The sequence below is a fragment of the Choloepus didactylus genome, chromosome 7 (genome assembly GCF_015220235.1).
Source record: "Choloepus didactylus isolate mChoDid1 chromosome 7, mChoDid1.pri, whole genome shotgun sequence".
Classification (NCBI taxonomy): domain Eukaryota; kingdom Metazoa; phylum Chordata; class Mammalia; order Pilosa; family Megalonychidae; genus Choloepus; species Choloepus didactylus.
In genome coordinates, this window is record NC_051313.1 from 68,824,732 (window position 1) to 68,847,844 (window position 23,113).

The 23,113-nt window shown below is 38.3% G+C and overlaps 1 protein-coding gene across 11 annotated transcripts in view; it reads left to right on the forward strand.

The window, feature by feature from the left end:
• Nucleotides 1–1,846: 1,846 nt before the first annotated feature.
• SNAP91 (synaptosome associated protein 91) overlaps nt 1,847–23,113 on the forward strand; it is a 174,894-nt gene continuing 153,627 nt past the window's right edge. For 9 of the 11 annotated variants that reach the window (XM_037843777.1, XM_037843781.1, XM_037843786.1 and 6 more), the window contains exons 1-2: nt 1,847–2,029; nt 2,976–3,135. In XM_037843777.1, coding sequence (XP_037699705.1) covers nt 3,006–3,135 — 130 coding nt within the window. In that variant the 5' untranslated portion in view covers nt 1,847–2,029; nt 2,976–3,005. Of the gene's footprint in view, nt 2,030–2,213; nt 2,316–2,510; nt 2,528–2,975; nt 3,136–23,113 lie in introns of those variants that run through there. The other 2 variants (XM_037843779.1, XM_037843780.1) reach the window with 2 other exon arrangements.

A 23,113-nucleotide genomic window follows, 5' to 3' on the forward strand; every position in this document is an offset into this window, starting at 1 on the left:
CTCAAAAAATATTCCTTGTTGTGAAGTCTACTTTATCTGATATTAATATTGCCACTCCAGCATTTTCATCAGGTTTATTGAGATATAATTTACATACAAGAAAATTCACCAGTTTTCTGTGTACAAATTGATGCATTGTAAGAAATACATGCAGTTGTCTAACCACCATCACAATTATGAAACAGAACATTTCCATCACTCCAGAAAGTTCCCTCTGTCCCTCTGTAGTCAATCTTCTGCTACCCCTGGTACCTGCTGCACTTTCTGTCCCCATAGTTTCATCTTTTCCAGAAGGTCAAAAGATGGAATCAAAACAAAAGTAGCATTTGTTGGTCAGGCTTCTTTCATTTAGCATATTGCACTTAAGATTCACCCTGGATAAATCCATTTTGTGTGTATCAAGTTTGTTCCTTGCTATTGCTGAATAGTATTCCATTGTGTTGTTATATCATGTTTTGTTTATTCATTTACCAGTCAAATGACATTCAGATTTCTTCCCATTTGGAGTCATTATATAAAGCTGCTATAAAATTCAACTACAAGTTTTTGAGTGGATATATGTTTCTATAACTCTTGGGTAAATGCTTAGGAGTGGGATTGCTGGGTTATATGGTAAGATTAGTATTTGAAACCTGACAGTGGTGGTCTTGGCTTGTCTTTCTTAGTCATTGACCCTTTAATTAATGCTGGAATCAGTCCCAGTAGTTATGAAATCATAACTCCATGCTGAGCACCGTACCAGGTGAAATAGAGGTGTATACAACAAAACCCAGATGTCTGTAAGTAGACATTATGTTCTTATTGCCAAGCACAAGCCAAATGTAGCCAGGAAAAATGTCAGGAAAATTCACAAATGAAGTTCTGATATTGATCCTACTATGAGAATTTTAATTTTTTTTTTCTTTTTTAAGATTAAGATAAGCAATCCTTGAAAGCTTCAGCACATGAAGCTATTAACTGAGCCTAAATCCCTGTTTAGAAATTCAGGTTTGCAACTCAGGTATTCTTAAGACATTCACTATATTTTATTGTCAGAAATTTCTTTTTAAGGGTATAAAGGGTTTTCATCATACACCCAAATGATTACTGTCGAATGTAATCAGGGACTTGTTTTCGTCCCTGCATCAGACCTTGGTATCCATTTAAGACTAAAGTGGCTAGAATTACCCTCCCCCTCCTGCTCCCAACTGTAAAGAGAAAGTAGAGGAGCCCAAGGAGCTGAAGACACACAGGTAACGGGCGTGGCTGGTCAGCAGAATCTGACATTTACAATCACTCTGCCCATCTGGGCACCCACCTGCCTTTGACAGGCGGTCGTGTCAGAGACACAATGTGGGGGGGAGACCCAGCTGGGCTCTGCCAGGCACTGCGCGACGACGTCCTTGCCTCGGCCTTCACGGAGCTGAACCCGAGGCGGCCACTCGCCTGGCTACGCCAACGCCCCCGCCAGCCCTTGCGCATCCCGCAGTCGGCTGGCAGGTGTGCGCGATGCACTGCGCGCGGCTGCCGAACCAGCACACGTGGGGCTGTTCGGCGCCCCGCAAGGTGTCTGGCTGGTGGGTGCCTTCCTCCCCACTTTCCTCCTCTCTCCCTCGCGCCTGGCGTGGATGCTCGCGCGCAGCGCCCCCTCGCCTTTAAGCTCGCGGCCCCCGGGGGCGGCGTCTGTGAGTAACTGGGAGGGGGCCGCGAGGCGCTCCGCCGAGGGCTCGCCGGGGTTTGTCTGCCGCCGTCACCTGACTTGTCGGAGGAGCCACAGCTGAGGTGGGGGTGGGGATGGGAACGAAGCGCGGAGCGCTAGAGACGCGGCTGCGCTGGCGGAGGCGGCGGCGGCGGGCGGGACTCGCTCCTGGGGCCACAGGCGGCGAGCGTAGGGACCCGCGGAGCTGAGGGCGGGGTCCCGGTCAGGGCTGGAGGCATCGCGCTCCGGGGCACCGGGTCGGTGCGCGGCCGCACACACCCACCTGGCGCGGCTGCCCTCGGCGGCCCAGGGTCCGCTCATCCTGCGGCGGGCGGCTCCGCTCCAGGAGGAGTAAGTATCTGCAGCTGCGGCGGGGCTCCTCCCCCGCGCCAGGGCCGCTCTGGGAGCCCAAGAGGATAATTCTGGGGCGGGGAGAAGGGCAGCAGCCGGGTGACAGCTCCACGGCGTGCTCGGGGGCGAGCGGGGGGCTGGGCTGAGCTGAGCTGTCAGCCCGTCTCTGCTCCACTGTCGGCAAGGGTAAGGCGCTCAGAGACTTGGGCGCCTCCGCAGAGCCCCCGGGTGGCCCCCTACGGCCGGAATTTGGGTGCGTGGGGAGGAGTGAGAGCTTTCGGCTGAGGTGAGGGGGCCCGGGCGAAGGGCCTCCGTGAGGCTTTGGAGGAGGCGGCGAAGGAAGGGGAGACGAGGGCATAACATGGCGCAACGCTAGGATAATCTCCTCCGCCCGAGGGAGGACGAACCCTTTGCAGCAGCAGCGCGAGCAGGGGGGAGGGAGTCGGCTGGGGCTTGAGTATCCGATACATTCTCCAAAGCCTGCAGGGATGCTGAGGAGTAAGCGCTGTGGCGGCACCCGGGAAGTGGGAGGTGGGCTCCTGGTGGGCGCGGCGGCGGGGCAATAACCCGACGCACACCGGAGCTCGTATGGCGCCGGGGATCAGGTTGCAGGGAAAGTGCTGATTGTAGGGGGTGAGGGGCGCCGAAGAGGTGAGGCTGGAGGCATGGGGTAGGGGCGGGAGGGAGACTGGGGGGAGGCAGAGACAGTATCAAGATGCTGGGACTAGAGCCTGCCCTGGGGCTCTGTGACTGCCCCACTCCAGCCCAAGACCCCCAGGAAAGCCTAGTCCGAGCGGGATTTAAGGGCGTTGCAGGCGCCCGGGAGGTGGTGCTAGCGCGGGGAAGGAGGAGAGAGACGCCGTGCGGATGGAGGAGGCAAGGCCTGGGTTCTGAGAGGGTAGGGTCTTCGGGTTAAACCAAGACCATCTCTCCTTCTTTCCTGCAGAAGAGGAGAATATAGACGCGGCCGGGGAAGATGTCGGGCCAGACGCTCACGGATCGGATCGCTGCGGCCCAGTACAGCGTGACAGGCTCTGCTGTGGCGAGAGCGGTCTGCAAAGCCACTACTCATGAAGTGATGGGCCCCAAGAAAAAGCACCTGGACTGTAAGCATCTCTTTATATAAGCGAGACGTGCATACAGCAGAGCTCCCGGGATGCAGCCTGGGCTCCATGTCACTAATGTTGCAGCCTTCGGAACTCCCAGACAGGCTGTCCCCGAGCTCAAAATCTCCAACCCGGGAGGTGTCGCCTTGGGCCAGCCCTGAAACCTTGTCTTTTGAACCGTTTTTTTCTCCTGCTGGCCTCCAGGGTCTTGGTGGAGAAAAATTACATATTAAAGTTATAAGAAACCGAGAAATTGTACGTCCTGGACACTCTGGATTAGGCACTTTTCACCCTTTTCTCTTTTTGTTTCTCCATCCCTCTCCTCCCCATTTCCTGGTTAGAGAAAATGAGAGGTTGCACAGTCATAACCTAAAAAAAAGATAAGGTCAAACTTGTTACCCTGGTTGCTTCCTAAATACATTTTGCAGCTCTGAAATAGTGTTATCCTTTTCTGTGTGGCTGCTGAGAACGTTTCGTGTGTGAGTGGGGGTGTGTGTGGGTGTTTGTGTTTGAGTGTGCATGGTATGTCACCACACCAAATAAATTCGAGCTATTGAGTGAGGAAATTGCATTTCATGGGTAATGGCGATTTCATTTTACACATCTTGGCACACTTCTTTGTCCCATTCTCAGAAAATGCTGTACAGAATGACGCTGTGGTGACAAAATGGATGTGCTTTCCCAGTATTCGAAATGGTGCAATTTTAGATGAAAACATTTAATACATGATATTTTTTCATATTTGTGATTTGATGAAAAAAGACTACTCTAGTTGGTATCTTTAGATTTCTGAAATAAACATTTCATTTGATTCACATAGTAAATATTTTGTTATTGCAGGGTAAATAGGGACACTTAGAAAAAAGGTTTTCATCTGCTTTGGATCATGAGGTCCTCTGCAAGTAAGGGGACAACAGAATATATTCTGCAATTGCTGGTTGGTTCTTTTGATCTGCTTAGGATGTTTGCTGTAAAGATCAGCATTGGCTTAAGGGTCACAGGTATAGCCATTCCCATTTCCCCATCTGTCTTCCTTTCCTCATTTTGTGGTTTTCTTTTGTTATGGACCTTCCCTAGGTCTGCCTTATGAGCTGAGCAAGTGACACTAGTGTTAGTACTGACCACAGACTGATACGTGCATAAGCAAAGTTTGATGAAGCTTACAACTGGATATTGTAAGGGTTACCCAGCCTTAATAATAGAATAATTTTGTTTCTAGAAACTTCACTGAGGGGAAAAGACTATTACACCTTTTCCGAGTGAGTTTTAACAAAATTTGTGGATTACGGTATCATGTGTTATATATGCAGAACAGGATGAGAGAGGCCACAAGGGCCAAGGCACCTAACGGACTTGAAATTATAAATTCATGACCAGCTCATTTTGCTGCAGCATGCTGAATCATTTAGTCATCTTTCCATCAGTTTCCCCAACTCTGAAAGGATGACTCATGTCTTAAAGGTGTGTTTCAGCCTAGCAAATTCTTGTAATAAAGATGTTATAGGTTATGGATTTGCCAAATGCTATTAAAATGATAGATCAATTTATTTCAGAGAACATTCACAGAGAGCGTTTCGCTAAAACATCACTCAGATAGAGACTGACTTTTCTAGACTTAAATATTATTCACCTTAGTCTTTTAGATCTGGAATAGTTTTTTAGAAGTTTTGCAGGGTGGAGGTTTTCCAGTATCTCCAGCAAGTAATGTGATGGGGTAGTTTTGAAGATAAGGAACATAGGGGGAGATTCCATGTTAAAATGAAATAACTTAAATAGTAACTGGTGTTGAATCAATTTGAATAATCATAATAGCTAAATTTATTGAGCAGTTACTATATGTCAGGCACTGGGCTTTATTTACCTTGTTAATTTATCACTAAACAGGTGAAAGAGCCACTGTTCAGGGAGAGTAATTAACTCATAGCTTTACAGTGTTGCACTTAACTGCTATCTGGGGTTTATTTAGTAATGTACTCTACTGGGAAGAATTACAAAGGAGCTGTATTAGCCTGGAGGGCCTGAATGATATAATTTCCAAAACATCTCCCATGTTTGCCTAGTTTTGTATAAAACTGAGCATCATAATCCACAAGCCCATTACAGTCTTTATGATATGCTTTAAAATTTCTTTGTCACTTTAAAAAATGAGCAAAACATCAAACTCTGAGGAGTATTGGTTAGAGATATTTTTAACATTTTTTTATTTTCCAATAAGTCATAAGATAAATTATCTTCCACTTATAAACCCATTATTAGAGTGGACTTTGGAAAGGTAATCATGTATTGAAATGTCCCATTCTAAGAAAGGATGATATGAAAACTCTGACTGTATAAATAATTTTATATTTATATGCATTATAAGAGGGAATGTTTGCCCAGAATTCCTTACAAAGTTTCTTTATCTAACAGTAGACTACTTAGTAATTTACTCACAGGTTTTCAGTAACACATCAGTTATAAAGGTGTCATACCTGTTATTAAAATATGTAAGCACAAAAGTAGTTCCCCATAGGCACTGAGGTAATCTTAAGTAGTTGGTGTTTTCATTTTAAAAATACTTAATACTACTTGGGAAGAAAAGAGCACAAATTGTAGAGTTGGGATTTGAAACCAAAACAAATTTTTTAAATTTATAATTGGTTTGATTTTTAAGTAACTTTTTAAAAAATGGTTACATCAGTCTGACTACACCTGAACCCACTGCTTAATCTTAACACCAGGAAACTAGAGACAAGCAGGCATTGTGTGCCTCCTGATGTGGTGGAATAGGAAGTACAAGCCACTACCCAACAGGTTTTTTTCCTTACAGTGTTGTACAACAACCACCTTTATCTAGCTTCAGAACATTTCCATAGCCCCAAAGTAAAACTCCTTACACATTAAGTGGTTTCTCCCCATTTCTCTCCTCTCCCAGCAGCTGGTGATATTTTGTGCCTGGCTTCTTTCACTTAGTGTAATGTTTTGGAGGTTGCAGCATGTATCAGTACTTCATTCTTTTTAATGCTGAATAGTATTCCATTGTGTGTACATGCCACAATTTAACTGTTCATCTGTTGATAGACATTTGAGCTGTTTCCACCTTTTGGCTGTTGTGAATAGTGCTTGTTTGAATATACCTGTTTTCAATTCTTTTGGGTACATACTTAGGAGGGTAATTTGGGGATGATATGGTAATTCTATGTTTAACAGTAATTCTGTATTAATAATTTGGAACCACCAAACTTTTCCACAGTGGTTGAACTACTTTGTATTCCCACCAGCAATGTTTCAATCTGTTAATATCCTCACTAATACTTATTTTCCGCTTTTTTATTATAACAATCATAGTGGTTGTGAAGCAGTACTTCCTTGTGAGTTTGATTTGCATTTTCCTATTGACTAATGATGTTGAGCAACTTTTCATGTGCTTATTGGTCATTTGTATATCTTCTTTGGAGAAATGTCTATTCAAGTCCTTGGCCCATTTTTTTTAAAATGCTATTTTATTGAGATGTATTCATACACCAAATAATCCATCAAAAGTATGATTTTGATGATTGTATCCATCAAAAGTATACAATCAGTGGCTCACAATATCATCATATAGTTATGCATTCATCACCACAATTTTAGAACATTCTCATTACTCCAAGAAAAAAATAAAAATAAAAAAGGACACCAAAAACATCCCAGACCTCTTATCTCTCCCTATTATTTATTTATTTATTTGTTTGTTTGTTTGTTTATTTATTTTTGTCTCTATTTTATTACTCATCTGCATACATGGGATAAAGGGAGTGACAGTCACAAGGTTTTCACAATCACATGTTCACATGATAAAAGCTATATAGTTATACAGTCATCATCAAGAATCCAGTCTACTGGATTACGGTTCAAGTTTCAAGTATTTCCTTCTAGCTCTTCTAATACACTAGAAACTAAAGAGGAATATCTGTATAATGCATAAGAATAACCAGAATGACCTCTCAACTCTATTTGAAATCTCTTAGTCACTGAAACTTTATTTTGTTTCTTTTCTTTTCCCCCTTTTGGTCAAGAAAGTAGTCTCAATTCCATGATGCCAGGGCCAGGCTCATCCCTGGTAGTTATGTCCCATGTTTCCAGGGAGACTTATGTTCCTGGGAGTCATGTCCCATGTAGCAGGGAGGGTAGTGAGTTTATCTGCAGAATTGGCTAAGAGAAAGGCCTTGGCCCATTTTTAAATTGGGTTGTTTGTCTTTTTGTTGTTGAACTCTAAGTGTTCTTTTTATATTCTCCATGCTGGACCCTTTTCAGATATGTGATTTGCAGATATTTTCTCCCATCTGTAGGTTGTCTTTTCACATTTGTGATAATGCCCTTTGATGCCCAAAACCTTTTAATTTTGATGAAGTACAATTTATCTATTTTTTCTATTGTTGCTTGTGCTTTTGATGCCATATCTAAGAATGCATTGGAAAATCCAAGATCATGAAAATTTATTCCTATATTTTTTTCTGAGTGTTGTGGTTTTAGTGCTTATATTTAGGTTATTGGTCAATTTTGAGTAAATTTTTGTATGTATATAACTTTAGTTTGGAATTTAGAGTGAAAGATTGTAAGAATAGAGTTTATTATTTTGTGATTTTTTTTTTTTAGAAATCAGATTAATTGTGAGGACTCAGAATCTTTATGAAATGTGTAGTTAATATTATTTGAATTGCTGGTTAAAAAGATAAATTTTTTCTTTTTAGGTTAATAGGCCAAGAAAATTATCATTGTTGATTATGGTGATTTTTAAAATGATGCTTAATGATATATAATTTATACACTTGAAGAAATGATTTGTTAATATCTGGGGGCAGAATTACATGGCGATAAGGTAGATAAAGAAACACTAGATATATATTCCAAGATTATTTTCTTCTTTTCAATAACAGTATGTTTCTTGGAGGAAAAAACATATTCATAAAAGCATCACCATGGTCAGCAGTTATATATTAAATTTAAAGGATATGGTCAACCTTAATAATCTAAACAAAGAATATATATTTTAAGGAATTTTAGATTAAGAAAAACTTTTATTCCATATTCTACCCATCTGTAATAATGCTGCCTTTTGTACCTGAAAATTAGATAGCCAACCACTGTTATTTTGACATAACTTTTCTGGGTATGTCTATACAACCTTACTGCCTTTCCCTTGTAACTTTTTTTACAGATTTGGTAGCACATAAAACATCCAGGACTGAAAAGCAACCTTCTTCATTACAAGTGGCTTATGCTTCAAGGAGTTTTCCTTTTCTTTTTTGTAGTTGACGGTCTAAAGCATAGCCCAAGACAAATAAAGCAAATAATAAAGTAACAAGATCCAGTAGTTCCTTGTCTATACTCAGATACCGAAGGCACCCAAGTATATATACCCCAGTGCTGTGTCAAAAAAAAAAAAAAAAGAAAAAGAAAAGAAAAGAAAAAAGAAGGGCTGAAGTAATAACTGCAGGGGGAAATTTGGGAGGTTTTGCAGCCCTGGTATAAGATTTGTTTCATATATGTTTCTATATATGCTACATTTTTAAAGTACCCTTTCTAAGATCAACACAATTTATTACTATTAACATCAAATAAAACTTTATGAGAAGCCAAATTGGTTATCAGTAATCCTATTTTTTATCCCCTTTCTCAACCTCTTGAGGGTTTTTAATAATGAGCTTACCCCTACATAATAAGTAGGTGCTTCAAGTTCTGAATCTAATGTTTGAAGGCTAGTGGCACTCTGTTAATGATTCTTTTTCTCCCCAGTTAGGAAAAAATAAGATTGTGTTTTTTATAAGAATAACTGTTAAAGGTAGTGAGAGGTATGGGCTGTGTTTTGATTCAAGGCAGATATTGACAAATTACTGCAAAATTCCTGCTGCCTTAATGTTTTTATAAAATATTTGCAAAAAAATTTGTGAGAAAACAGAATGAAATTTTAAACCTCAAGGTTAATTTGCATTGCATGAGCTCAACTAGTACATATAAAGTATACTTTGATTTATGCAAATACTATTTTCACACTAATTCAGTGGATAGAACAAATCTATATTTGTGATGATTAATAGGGCTTTCTATCAAAACCATAAGCATAGTTTATTGGTTTTGAAGAATATATAAAAGTTTACTGAACACTAATATGATTTTCAATATGAGGTGTACTATCATGCTGTAAATCCTTTTTTCTTTCACTTCAATTGTTCTCATTTAATTACTTGATATTGTCTAAATACACTCTCTAATTTTTCTGTACCAAGGCACACTCTGTTCCTTATTTTTGAATGTCCAATCCATTTTCTTCAAGGACAAATAGGATTTCACCAGGAGGTCTACCCATTGCTTAGAACAGATGATATTATTTTTTAGGCAATCAACAAGAGTTGGGGAAAATATACTTCTGAAAAGCACTTAAGCCAATTAGTATGCATACTGTAAATCTGTAAAGGGTTCAATCTGAGTGCTCCTGTGACTTTCTAGGATGATGTCCAATATCCCAGGAGGGGAAAAAAGAAATCATGTGAGATTTAGGGCTTGGCAGGAGCAGGGGAAGCAGAAGAGTGACAAGGGATCTTAGGTGATAGAAAGGAGCATGCTTTAGAAATGGCTTAAAAATAATTAAACAAGCTTTATATCAGCTAATGGAAAAATAAATATTTTTTTACTGGATCTTTTTTCTTTCTCATTTTCATAAGAGTTTCTTTTTATGGTATAATGTTAAATATATTTGGGTCACTTTAGATATTTTTTCCCTGATGGAGATCAGTGTGGTTAGTAGATACTTTCTCAGAACCAGTATAAAATTGGTAACTTAAACTGATTTTTTAAAATTGCCTTAGTGATTTTAACAAAAATGTATATGTGAAAAAATATATATAATTCTGTATTTAATAGATAAATTCATATCTTGATTGCAGTATTAGCTTGCAACATTTTAGATTAAAATCTGGATTTTTGGTATATTGCCATGCTAGTTTTAATGTTTAATACATTGCTACTGCAGTCTTTTATCTGTGCACTTAGTTGTCATAGTTCTCTAGCTTAGTATTTCATGAATAAATATCCCTTAGTATTCTTTACATATGATAAATATCCTTGCTTCCTCCCTTCAGATTGATTGATACTGGGATAGGGTATCTTTGGCATTTATTTGATTTCAGTAACTTGGTAAATAAGGTCAGAAGTGAGACATAATGCCTTCCCTGAGGACAGAGGACACTGTCTTTACAGAATTGTATTTTAGGTGGGTAAACTCCTGAACCAGCATCTGGTGAAACGGCCTTTGAATATAACATAGTATATTTTAAAAATCTGAAAAACACATTTCTTGCCATTAAAAATGTTTGTTATTTCGTTTTACTTCTTTTGGTGAATTCTGTTCTCTTTCTTAGACAAATATATTGTTTGTTTGTTAAGGAAAATGTTGGCTATATGTTTTTTCTTAGCGTGTAGGTAATTTGGTGTTTGCTTTATCCTTGCCTTCTCATAAAGAGGAGAGTCATTGAATGGTATACCCGATATCAATTGCACAATGACCTATGAGCAGGAATTGATGGACTCTTCTTTAGAGCATTTGGGAGAAAGCACAAACTAGAGAGAGAATTGTACCCTGAACCCCACAGCCCTTCTATAGCTGTTTTCATGCTATGTCTTCATTAATCCCAGATGTGTGAGGATCTCCCTGCAGGTGTACATACTGTTTACTGTTTCTCCATTGTACATCTTTAAGGAGGATCTAATGTCTTTTAATTAATTTTATGATGTACCTACCATTCCTGGCTACCTGGCTACTCAGGGGAGAGAGGAAAATCTAGATCTTTGCTTACTTTGTGTAGTTTTGATTTTTGGTCTGTTCATTTGATTATTCTCTCAGGGTTAGTGCTTTTGTTCTAAAGTTTAATTCCCCTCCTTTCTACATAAGCAATTTTTCCTGACACTCATAGCTTTAACCTGTCCTTCTATCTCTTTTGCTTATAAGCATTTTCAACTGTTTCCATGCAAAACACACAACTCTCCCTGGACTTGAAGACCTCTTCCAGCAACAAGCCTGCTATCTCTTGCCTTTGTCTCACAACAAAGCTTCTTGAAACAGTAACATATTCATACTTCCCAACTCACTGTTCTAAAGAAAACAGACACAACATTATCATTGTTGTCTAATACCCATTACCTTTCTTTTTTCCTTCAAATATAAAAACATTTGTTAGACTGTCTCATTCCATCCTGGTATCTTTAAATATACCTTTCATATTTTTTGTCTGTTTATTTTCTGTTCATCATGCTTTGTTTTTCAGATATCTTCCAGTTCACTAATTCTCTCTTTAGCTGTGTCTTGTCTGCTTTTAAGTCATCCTTAATTTTTATTTCATTCATTTATAATCTCCATTTTTGAAGTTTTTCACATTTGCTTATTTTTTGATAGACTGTTTCTTGCTCACATTTTTTGAGTTCCTCTTTTCTTTCTTTTCTATTTTAAACAACTTATTGTATGTTCTCTATCTTATATGTCCATTACATGAAGTTCTGTTTCTGCTGTTTGTTTGTTTGCCTGACCCTCAGTCATGAATTGTTTCCTCATATGTTTATAATTTTGGATTCTGGAACTGTGTTGACTAGGGCTTCATCTGTAAGAATCTGGGGAATCCTAAAATCACCTAAAGAGAATGTGCATTTGCTTCTGCTAAGCTCCACAGGGTGCTACAGTCCTCAGATCACCTTAGGTTCATTTCTGGTCTTAAAATTTCCCATCTCATGCAGGTACAGGTCCATAATTCTCATCTGTAATTTGAAAATCTAAAAATCTTGGAAATCCAAAACTCTTTTTGTAAATCATTTTGTGGCAAAACTTGACTTGATACCATTTTTATCATACCTAGTATAAATGTTTATATGTTGTGCTGCAGAAATATTAATTGTTTTATTATGGCGTGCTGCCCAGATTATGCTTGGTTGCTACTTAATATGGTGTATGCACCATATTACCTTGATAAAATCGGAAAATTCCTCAATTCTGAAACACATACAGCCACAAGGGTTTGGATAAAGGAGTATGGATCTCTAGTATAAATTTTAATCCCAAACATGTTCAAGGGGAGAGCTATTCCCAGGAGATTTTTTCCCCTTATCTTCCCAGATTCCGGGCTGAGTGGGACAAGTTTTCCTGTTGTCTCCCTTTGCTGGAGGGTGTTCTTTTTTGTTTTTGTTTTTGTTTTTTTCCTAATTTTACCAAGGCAATAACCCTTCGAGGGCTCCAGCTAGCCACCTTGCATAGTCTTAAGGCCTCCTCTGTACCCCAGAGGGTTGTTACAGTCTAAGTCTCTAGGTTGCTCATATTAACACATGCCCTGAGGTCAGCCTTCTTTTCAGTATCAGTTTACCATACTAGTTTTCTGCACCTTTTTTCTTTTTTGGCTCTAGGGATTGCCTTTATTTTCTTTTACATTCAGCCAAATGGGTGCAATGATGCTTGTAATATTTATCTGGCTTATTGGGTGACTTTTTTTTTATGGTCCTTTTTTTTTTCCTTTTTTTTATTGTGAACTTTAACGTATATATGTAACAGTGATACCATTCCATGTACGATTTCACAAGTAGTTAGAGAGCAAAACTCAAAGAATGTCATGGGTCACAGTTCCACAACTTCAGCCATTTTGGGTGACTTTTTTCATGTGCTAGAAATGGCACTGGCCTGTTTTCCTATCCTCTGTTCTTGCCTCCTCTCATCCCTCCATACACACCACACAGTTCAGTCCTGAGCTACTTTGAAATTCATTAGATACATTATATTCTGCATTACTTCTGGGCCTTTGCACAGCCTTTTCTCTCTCTCTTTCTCTGTGTGTGTGTGTTTATCTCATTTCTAAAACCTAGCTTTAGGCATTCCTTCTCACTGCTTAGATGTCTCCCTATCTTATCACCCGTAGTGCTGTGAGGGAGCTCTGTTTAGTGGTTTGTTTCTTCCTCTGCTTGGCAATTTCTTTCAATCTGTTTTATTCCTGACACCAGTCACAGCATGGTAATAGGTTTTTATAAATTTTTCTAAAATAATTGTTTATTTCACACATCCCCAATTTGAGACCCTCTTTCCCCCTCAATAAACTTTCTAAATAAAGATTTCACTTTTACCCACTAACTTTTTAGAAGAGCAAGGGGTTAAACCTGATCCATTCATCTCAAGGGTATGAAAGCAATAGAAGTGTAATATTTAAGGGAAAAAAAGTTAGATTTGCTTGGTTTACATGGTTAACACACTTCTCCTCACAGTCTCTCAACATTTGTCTTCTTGTGATATAATAAAAATTTAATTTGGGGAAATTTATAATCATGATGTAAAATTAAAATAATGAACAAGTTGGTAAATAGGAAAAATATCAGACTTTAACAACTATATCTGTAATATTTTTGGTGGTGGATTTAAAGCATATATATACTTCACTTGGTACATGTCATTATGTCATTAGTGATTAGCTATCAGATGATTATATATTAATATTGTATAAAATCTGTCAGCATTTTGTGTATATATGTGCACCCCTTTTTCTTAGTTTGTTTTAGGTATGTTGCAATTGGGGAACATAGCTTTTCAATATCCATTTTATAGTGTGTAAGTACCTATATTATGAACTATAAGGATAGTTATAGGAGAAAAGCATTATTTCAAAAGTTTCTGCCTACTGCCTGTTTTTACTAAAATGATATTATTCCTAACTTTTATCATTGACTACTTGAGGGTTTTAGAAAAGCAGTGAGGAAAGGGGATAAGCTTAAGCTAAAACTTGGGATTTTTTTGCCTTTGTGAAGAGAGCAATAAATGTTAGCATATTTAATTTGACTTTTAATGACTATTTGAGAGAAATCAGAAATTACTTTCAGTATTGAAGCTTTCAGTAGCTTATTAGCACAATCCCATTATTTATTCATTTAACAAATATTTGGGTATTTACCACATGCCAGGAATTGTTCCAGGAAGCAGGGATACCATGGTGAACAAGATACACACAGCCCTTGGCATCAGAGAGCTTGAGACTTTATAGGAAAGACAGAAAATGAAAGACAGAAAATTACAGATGTTTCAGAAAGAATTATGTTATAGCAGAGGAGGTGAAAATTTCCATGAAGATGCATTGCAGAGGAAGCGTTGTTTCAGCCTAGACATGAAAAATGAGTGGGACTTATCTATGGGAGGTGCAGGTAGGGTTGAGTTCAAGTGTAGAGAATGTTAAGAGATGAGATGAGTTGTGGACAGGACCATATCCCAAGGGTCAGGTAGACTGGAGAGAAACTTAGAAGTTCTCCAACCTCCTCATTTTTATAGATGAGGAAGCTGAGTCCCACAGGGGCAAAATTATATACTCTATGCATGTTAATACTAAATAGTTATCTGCCTGCCTTGAGCAGATGCCCTAACATGCAGTTGCTATGTTCACCTAATTCTGATTGCTGGGTCTGTAGGCGAAAATATTCTCTGTTCAGGTCATGTGGGAAGTGTACAAATATTTAAATATTTATGCATGTGTATATATATGTGTGTGTATGTATGTGTTATATATGTGTATAAGTGTATACTTTTGTATTCTGGATTCAGATATACAACAAGTCCAAACTTAAATCAGGACACTTCTTAGCAGATGATCATGAAGCAGTTCTTAATGGTGTTGCAGCTCTTGTTGCACTAGCTTGACCTTTCATCTTTTTCCTCTTCCTGTCTGTTGTTTGTTTCTTGGGTAGTGTTAGTTGCTGACACCAGAAAATGCTACATATCTTGCTGGTGACAATGAAGACTAAAAAGAATACAGATTTGTATCATTAAGTTGAAAATCTTCTAAATCTATGTATTAAAAGAACTTTAATTTAAAGGTCATTTAGTCTGGTCTTATTGTGGTGTCATAATTTATAAGATTCCTGAACTATCACCACTAAAATAATGGAATTTTGTAAATTCAAAACTAAACCCAAAATAACTCCCCAACACCATATTTATTAAGTATACCTAAGTATGTTTATACAGTATTTTGTAGGGTTTGTCTGTTAGCACTAAAGAAAAAAATTAAAGTTATTGAAATTTGAGTTAAGAAGTTTACCTTTTTAAATTCTTTCCAAAGCCAGCTGTTTTCATATCATCCCTTCTAATTCTTTTCCTCAAAATAAATATTAAAAAGATATCAGAAAATATTCTATTCTTCCTTAAGAGCTGAGATAGAAAGAATTTTTTAAAGTCTTTCTATAATCTCACTATTAATCTGATTCATGTCAAACTGTATAGCTTAAAGTAGTTTTTTTATTCGCCACCCCTCAACATGGTTGCAGTATATTCCTATATTTCTGGCCTCCTTAAGTTTTTTTTTTTTTAACATTTAACATTGTGGTTTTGGCCAACTTTGGGTAAGGATGAGCACACCCTAGGTTTCCATAGGAGGCTGTGCTAGTGCCAAGCTGACTGCATCTCCTCACTGCTTTGTGGTTCTGTACTTGTACTTTTTCCCCCACAATAATTCTCATTATGGTTCCAAAGGAGTCACTTAATTTTCAGTTAAGTTCATTGCATTTGGGAAAGAACTGCGTGCTATAGGAACATTATGTCAAGCGTCTATTGCATACATATATATCTCAGTGGAACAGAAATTTGACTTTGACCCTTGTTGTGGACTGTCCTAAATAGTTCATGCAGTAGTGCTTTGAGTTCAGAAAGAAGTTGTCCCCCACTTCAATTCAGCATTTCTTTCTCAGGTGGCAATACAAGAGCATGGATTGGGCACTCAATTGATGGGAGTGTAAATTGGTACAAATATTTGGGAAGATAGATTAGCAATAGTAATAAAAATCTTTGAAAATTGTTTGTCCCAGCAATTTGACTTCTAGAAATCTGTATCAGGGAAATAATTGGGAAGATAGAAAATATATATATATATATATTCAATGGTGTTTTTTGAAGCAATGTATATGGAATCAAAATTTGAATATATCTAAATGCCTGATAAGAAAGTGATAGTGTATCCAAACAGTAAGATACTGAACAGCCTTGACAAATGAGGTTGTTCAAATATCTTTAACTAGAAAGATAATTTGTGAGTTATGATCCAGTTTTCATTTTTTTTATAAAGGGTATATATGCCTGTAATAGATATTTGGAAGAACATATGCCAACATGTTGTCTGTGGGTTGGAGGACTTTCACTTTCTACTTTATAGCCATATTAGTCATGATGTTTGCAGGACACAGGACTATAGATCATATTAGTTTGGACAGTGAGGAGAATTTAACCTTTGTAGCCAACCTGGGGAACAGACAGGGATGAAGCTAGCCCTCTTGTTCAGGATTCTTTCTTCATTCCATCTCTCCCTTCTCTATTTTGTGTGAGAGCAGTAGAGCATCTGCTTTATTCTCTCAGAATAACTTTCTCCAGTGAGTTTGGAAACATGTGGACGAAAGCTCTTGGGATCACATCATCACTGCATAACTGAGAGAAAAGAACTCTCTTCCTAGAACTAGGGTTTTACAAAATTATAGGGAAGAATTCTGGTTTGCTGGGCTCATGTCGTGATTGACACCTGTGACTATGTGGCGTGATACTAATTGTCGTGATTGGCATCTGTGACTTTGTGGCGTGATACTGATTGTCAGTCTCAACTAGAACTACCTGGTTGGGAATCCTAAAAGCTCAGTGACTTGGTCAAGTTTTATTTATTTCTCACATTACAGTCTACTGGAAGCTCCTCTCATCTAGAGGTTCCATGACCTGAGGCTTCAGAGTCCTCCATTGGATACTATGCATCTGGCTGACAGATGAAGGAAGACAGAATGGGGAATACTGCAGAAGAAGATTTAGGGCCGGGCCTAGAAGTAGTTTCATCATTTATGCCTATATCCCATCATGCAGAACTCAGTTAGTGACTTTGCCAAAATGCAGGAGAGTCTGGGAAATGAAGTCTAGCTGTGAGCCGAGGAGGGAAAAGCAAATGGGATGTGCACACGCAGCACTGACTCTGCCATACCCAAGGAGAAATGTTGGGTTATTGTTTGTCACTAATTTTATGCCCTCTCCAGAGATTTCACTATTGTAGTAGTTTGGTCATTATTATTTAACAGTAGGCTGGCTATTAATTTTTTTTTCGTTGAGGCCAGATGATTCTGGGCATGGGTTAATGGCTGGCCAGTGGACTCACTGTACATTCCTCCATCCTTGGCAGGCACTGCAAATTGTTCACAACACTTTTCTGCAAAGCTTTGATTTGGCTTCACATTGTATCTATATACAGTTCTTTGGATTTTCACTGTCAATCATAGTTGACACTTAAGATGAGACAGATTTGCCATCCGTTTTCTAAAGCATTTATGGTCCTGGAAACTAATGTAAATCACTCACTAAATTTCCAGCAATTGGCATTCAACTTGTATGGCCCCAAGCTTCTGATTCATCTGTCAGTGACCTTAGCTTTAGACAATGTAATTCAGTGATTTATTTGTGTGGTTAGGCCCTTGGGAGAAACTCTTCTTCACTCCATCTGATAACAGGAGAGGTTTTTCTTGATTTTATATTTTGCATTAATGGAGATAGTTGTATCTATTGTGGGACAGGAAAAGGATGCTTTGAATTTTTGCATTTAAAATGTAAACTTTGTCCAAGCATCAGGTTTGACATTAATCAATAGACTTAAAATATGAGTAATGAAAAGCGTATTTGAATTTTAATACCTAAGAAAATTTTCTTTGGGTTGCTACTTAGGTACCTACATGGGGAGACATATATAAATATATAATGTAAGATGATTTTTAACTTGTTTGATGTATGATAAATTAACAGTTTGTCTTTTCCTATAAGATTTAAGTGAAGGAAAATAAAGGGGTGAAGGCGAGGCTATTATGTGAGCACTTGCTGTGCCTGGCTCATGTACACGATTGCTGTCATCCTCACAAACTCCCTGTGAGGTAAAAACTTTTATCCTCACTTGCAAGGAAAGCAAGGAACAAGGCCCAAAGAGGTTGAGAAACTCATCCAAGACCCCACCGCTAAAGAGGGGAGTAGTCAGAATTTCATAGGGAGCCTAACTACAAGACTCGGGTGATATGGTTTTTCCTCCGTATCGCATTTTTTGCTTGTTGTCTGTGCCTCCATTCTCAAGTAGCAATAAACCAAATTGAAAAACAGTTAATGCACCATACGATTGGAGGAGCTAAAGGAAAACCCCTCACAGGCCCATCTCTGTGGCCAGTGGGGAAAAAGGGCAGGGGTTGGGAATGGGGTTCAAATGAGCTGATCTCAGCCCTCATCATTCACCTCTTTTGATGATTTGTTACTGAAACTTTTATTTTAACATACTTGCTAATTAAGGACCTTGGGAGCTGGTGAAGACACAGCTAAGAGGACTGGTTGGTGATCAGAGACCTAATGTGAGTTTGGGCTCCGTTGCTTTCTGACTGTGATCTTGGCCACGTTAAACAATTTCTGTGGGCATCAAACTCTTCTAAGGTATCATGTGGTTATAGTACATTTAAATGAATGCTTTTGCTAAAAACAAAAAGCATTAGCATCAGCAACAACAAACTTCAACCCTAAATTACTCTACAAATTATTGTTATTAGAGGAAAAAGCCTTTTAGACCCCAACAGTTACTTCCTAGGTATCTTTCAGGTACTGTATGAAGCAGTAAACATGCAAAACAGAGCTCAGCTTCAGCTGCTCTATGCTTATCTTTGGCTTCTGCTGGAGAAACCGTAGTTTATTGCTGGCTATTAAACCTCTTATTTTTGTTCTAATGAAAATATTGGTACTAATTATCCATTTATAAGTAGACATTTATGTTTAATTAAAATATCTCCTGAAATCAAATACAAATGATATGGAAATGTCTATTATGACTTGCCTCTATTAGCATAGATTATTGAGACTTGGCAGTATAGGTTTAGACTTGGCATTTTTAGGTTTGATTTTAAGCTTTTCAAATAGTAAAAGAGAGCATTTGCTTCTTTAAGAAAAATAAATGGTTTTTGTCCACTGAAATGTCTACCACATGCTGGAAGTGATAAAGCCTAACCATTTTTCATGGTTCACATTTTTTTAGCTTTTTTATTTTTAAATACTTTCAAACTTACAGGACAATAAAAAATAATGCAAACCTCTTACATAAAACTCCATCATACCACTGTACTTCCAGGTACCCAGATCCACCGATTTTAACATTTTGGCACATTTGTTGTATCATTCGCTCTATCCATCTATCTACCTACTTACCAATCTAAATATCTATCTAGCCATACACATCCATTCATCCATCGGTCTATCAATCCATTTTCTGAACACTTGAGTGTAGATTGTATACATCGTACTCTTTAAACACATAATACTTCCATGTGCATTTTTAAGAACAAGGATGTTCACTTATGTAACTACCTTAAGTGCAGTTATCAAGTTCAGTAGATAAAACTTAGTCTATATTCCGATTTTTTCATATGTCCCCATAATGTCCCTTTGAGCCTTTTTCCCTCCATTGTTAAATCCTATCCGGGATTATGTAGTGCATTTAATTGTCATTGTCTCTGTAGATGCTTGCTCTTTTTTAAAAAATTAATTTTGGGAAAATATATACAATATAAACTTTTCCATCTCACCCACTCCCAAGCATAACATTTAGTGAGATTAATCACATTGGCAATACCGTGGTACCTTTACCACCTTCCATTACTAAAACTTTCCTATCTCCCCAAACAGAAGCTCTACACCTATTATGCATGAACTCCCCATTCTTCCTGCCCTGCGTCCCTGACAACCTGTACTCTTAATTTCTGCCTCCATGAGTTTGCATATTCTCCAGTATTTTGTTTTTGTTTACCAGGGGCTTAAATTGAACATCAGTAACAATCTTATTTGCTTTGATAGCAACTTAACTTCAGTATAATACATAAACTATGTTCCTATATATATCTTTCCATCCCCCCACCTTTATGTAGTTTTTGCATAAGTTACGTGTTTATATGAGTCCAAACCTGCAGATTTATCATTACGTCTTAAACATTTGCCTTTTAGATCCTATAGGAAGTAAAAAGTGGAGTTACAGGCCAAAAATGCAGTCACACTGGCATTTATATTTACCGATGTCATTACCCTCACTGGAGATCTTTATTTCTTCATGCAGCTTTGATCGATAGTCTATTGTCCTTTCCTTTCAACCTGAAGAAATCTCTGTAATCATTGCCTCATTTTTGAAGACAGTTTTCCCACCTATAGAATTCTGGATTGGCAATATTTTGCTTTCAGCTCTTTAAGTATGTCATTCCACTGCCTTCTTGCCTCCATGGTTTCTGATGAGAAAGTGGCATTTAATCTTATTGAGGCTCCCTTGTATGTGACATATTGCTTTTCTCTTGTGGCTTTCAGAATTCTTTATCTTTTTACTTGACAATTTGTTTATAATATGCTGCAGGTCTATTTGGGTTTATATTGTTTGGAGATCTTTGAATGCCTTGGATATGTATATTCATGTGTTTTGTGTAAATTTGGGAAGTTTTCAGCCATTATTTCCTTGAGAATTCTCTCTGCCCCTTTCTCTCTTTATTCTCCTTCAGGGACTCCAACAATGCCTACGATGGTATGCTTGATGGTGTCCCACAGGTTCCTCAAGCTCTGTCCACTTTTTTCAATCCTTTTTTTCTGCTTCTCAGACTGAATGATTTTAATTGTCTTATATTCAAGTTCACTGATTCTTTCTTCTGCCAGGTCCAGTCTGCTGTTGAACCTGTCTAGGGAGTTTTTAACTTCTGTTAATGTAGTCTTCAGCTCTGGTTCCTTTTAATCATTTCCATCTCTCTATTTATATTATCTTTGTGTTCATCTGTCATTTTCCTGACTTTCTTTAGTTGTTTGTCCCTGTCATCTTTTAACTCTTTGAGCATAATTAGGACCATTTTTAAAGTGTCTTTGTCTGGTGTGTCCCAAGTCTGACCTCCCTCATTGATGGTTTCTAATGCCTTCATCTTCTCTTTCTCCTGGTCCATCACTTCCTGTTTATTTATATGTTTTGTAACCTTTTGTTGAAATCTGGACATTTTGCTATTTTCTTGTGTTGTTGCTAGAATTTAGACTCTGAGGCATCTGTTCCTTAAGCTTGTATCCAGCTAGTGTTATGGCAGTGTTATGACAGAGCTTTCCTTGAATGTCAGAAGATAAAAAGAAGGAAAAAAAAACACCTTTCCCAGTCTTTGCAGATTTACCAGTGCAAGTGCTCTCCCTCAGGGATTGTTCATACAATGAGTTTAGAGAATAGCTACTGGCCAAAGCATAGGGCTTCCCTGAGCTCTGTAAACATGTCTTGTTTTGGATATACATGTTTGGCCCTAGGAATTCCCTTGTTTAAATGGATAAAGTGTGTGAACCCTCTTCCTTAGGAAACAGTTTCCTCATGTCCCAGGCACTGCACTGTTAGTCCTACAACCAGCAGTCCCTTGCCCCAGGTAGCGTGACTTGACTGCTCTCCCTCAGCATTCTCTTGGAGAGCTCTGTGATCTGCCTTCTGTATGTAGGGCACGTTCTATGATGGCAAGTCCCTCGGACAACAACTACCACACAGATTTGTCCAGACATACTTGCTCCCAGTTTATACACAATTGTTACTCTGCTACCTCCAGAACAGGGACCAGGACTGCATGAAAGTGTGGGCCATCTCTGCACAGAGGAGGTGAGGTGTGGAGGAGGAGCCAGGCAGAGCATCATGAGAGCCTACTGCTTTTAAATAGCCTTTTTCTTGATTCAGTGTTTACTCTGTTGCTACAGTCCTGCAATTGTTTTCTGGAGCTTTGAGAAAGATGTTTCTGCCACTTCTTGCTGCTTGCTCAGATCTTTTGTCTGCACTAAATCATTTTTGATGACATCCTTGGGTAGAGATTACAAATGATTGGAAGCCTGCAGAAGGGTGATCTGAAGGGATCAGGGTCAAGCTGAGGTAGAAACATAAATATTTAGAAGATTTCCTCTCCTTGATTTTTCCTAAAGTCTTAATTTCCTGTTAAATTTCTTCAGCTACTGCAGTCAGTGCCATAAACAATGACAAGAGCTGTAGAAACAGTGCCGTGACGTTGCTGGCAGTGCCTTTCACTCAGCACTGGCAAGCCAGTTTCTTCAGCTCGAAGTGTTGGATGACTCTGGGTCCATATTTCTTTTCAGTATAGAAAATAACAGAGGTTTTATGATGATTCAGAGTCAATTTTGAGACTAGAAGTCCAAAATTGAGGCATCAGCAAGGCAGTGCTCTCTCCCCAAAGACTGTGATGGTCTGGGTCTAGCTGCCGGCAATCTTTGTGGTTTCTTGGCTTGTATCCCTGTCTCGTGTGGCGATGTCCTCCCTGGTTCACACTCTGTATTATTCTTAGGTGATATCGAGGACATGTGAAAATGGGGAGACACTAAGTATATTGTTTTCTGTTGCGCACTAATGAATTTCTATTCAAGGAAAGCTTTTTTAAATATTTGGGAAGGAATTGATTTAATAACAGTTAATTTAATAGTAAAATGATGCTTAGTAGTCATGGTGAATCACAATTTATATTGTATACACTAATAGTGACCTATATTTGAAGGAATTTGACAATTTTTAGAACTATTGGGAAAGTAAACAAAACTTAAAATAAATATAGCAAAGTTTAATCAATCAATAATATTAACAATGCTGATGTCTATTGTTTGGATTGCAGACATTTTGAAAAACCATTAGCTGGATAATTGAAGCTTTTAAATTTTTACATGTAAGAATTTAGTCCCTACACCTAACTGCAAGTTGTATAGAGTGGTTAAGAATTCATAACATTTAATGAGTTAACCAGGTACAATATAACTTCAGGGAAGTTATACTTCATAGAGCTTATCAAAATTTTATGTAGGTCATAATTAAGAGCTATTTTATCTTTAATGTTTCTGTATGGTTTTTGTTATGTATTTCTTAAACTGTGAAAATGACAAATGTCTGCCTTGACTTGGTGTACCAATTTTTAGTTAAAATTTTAA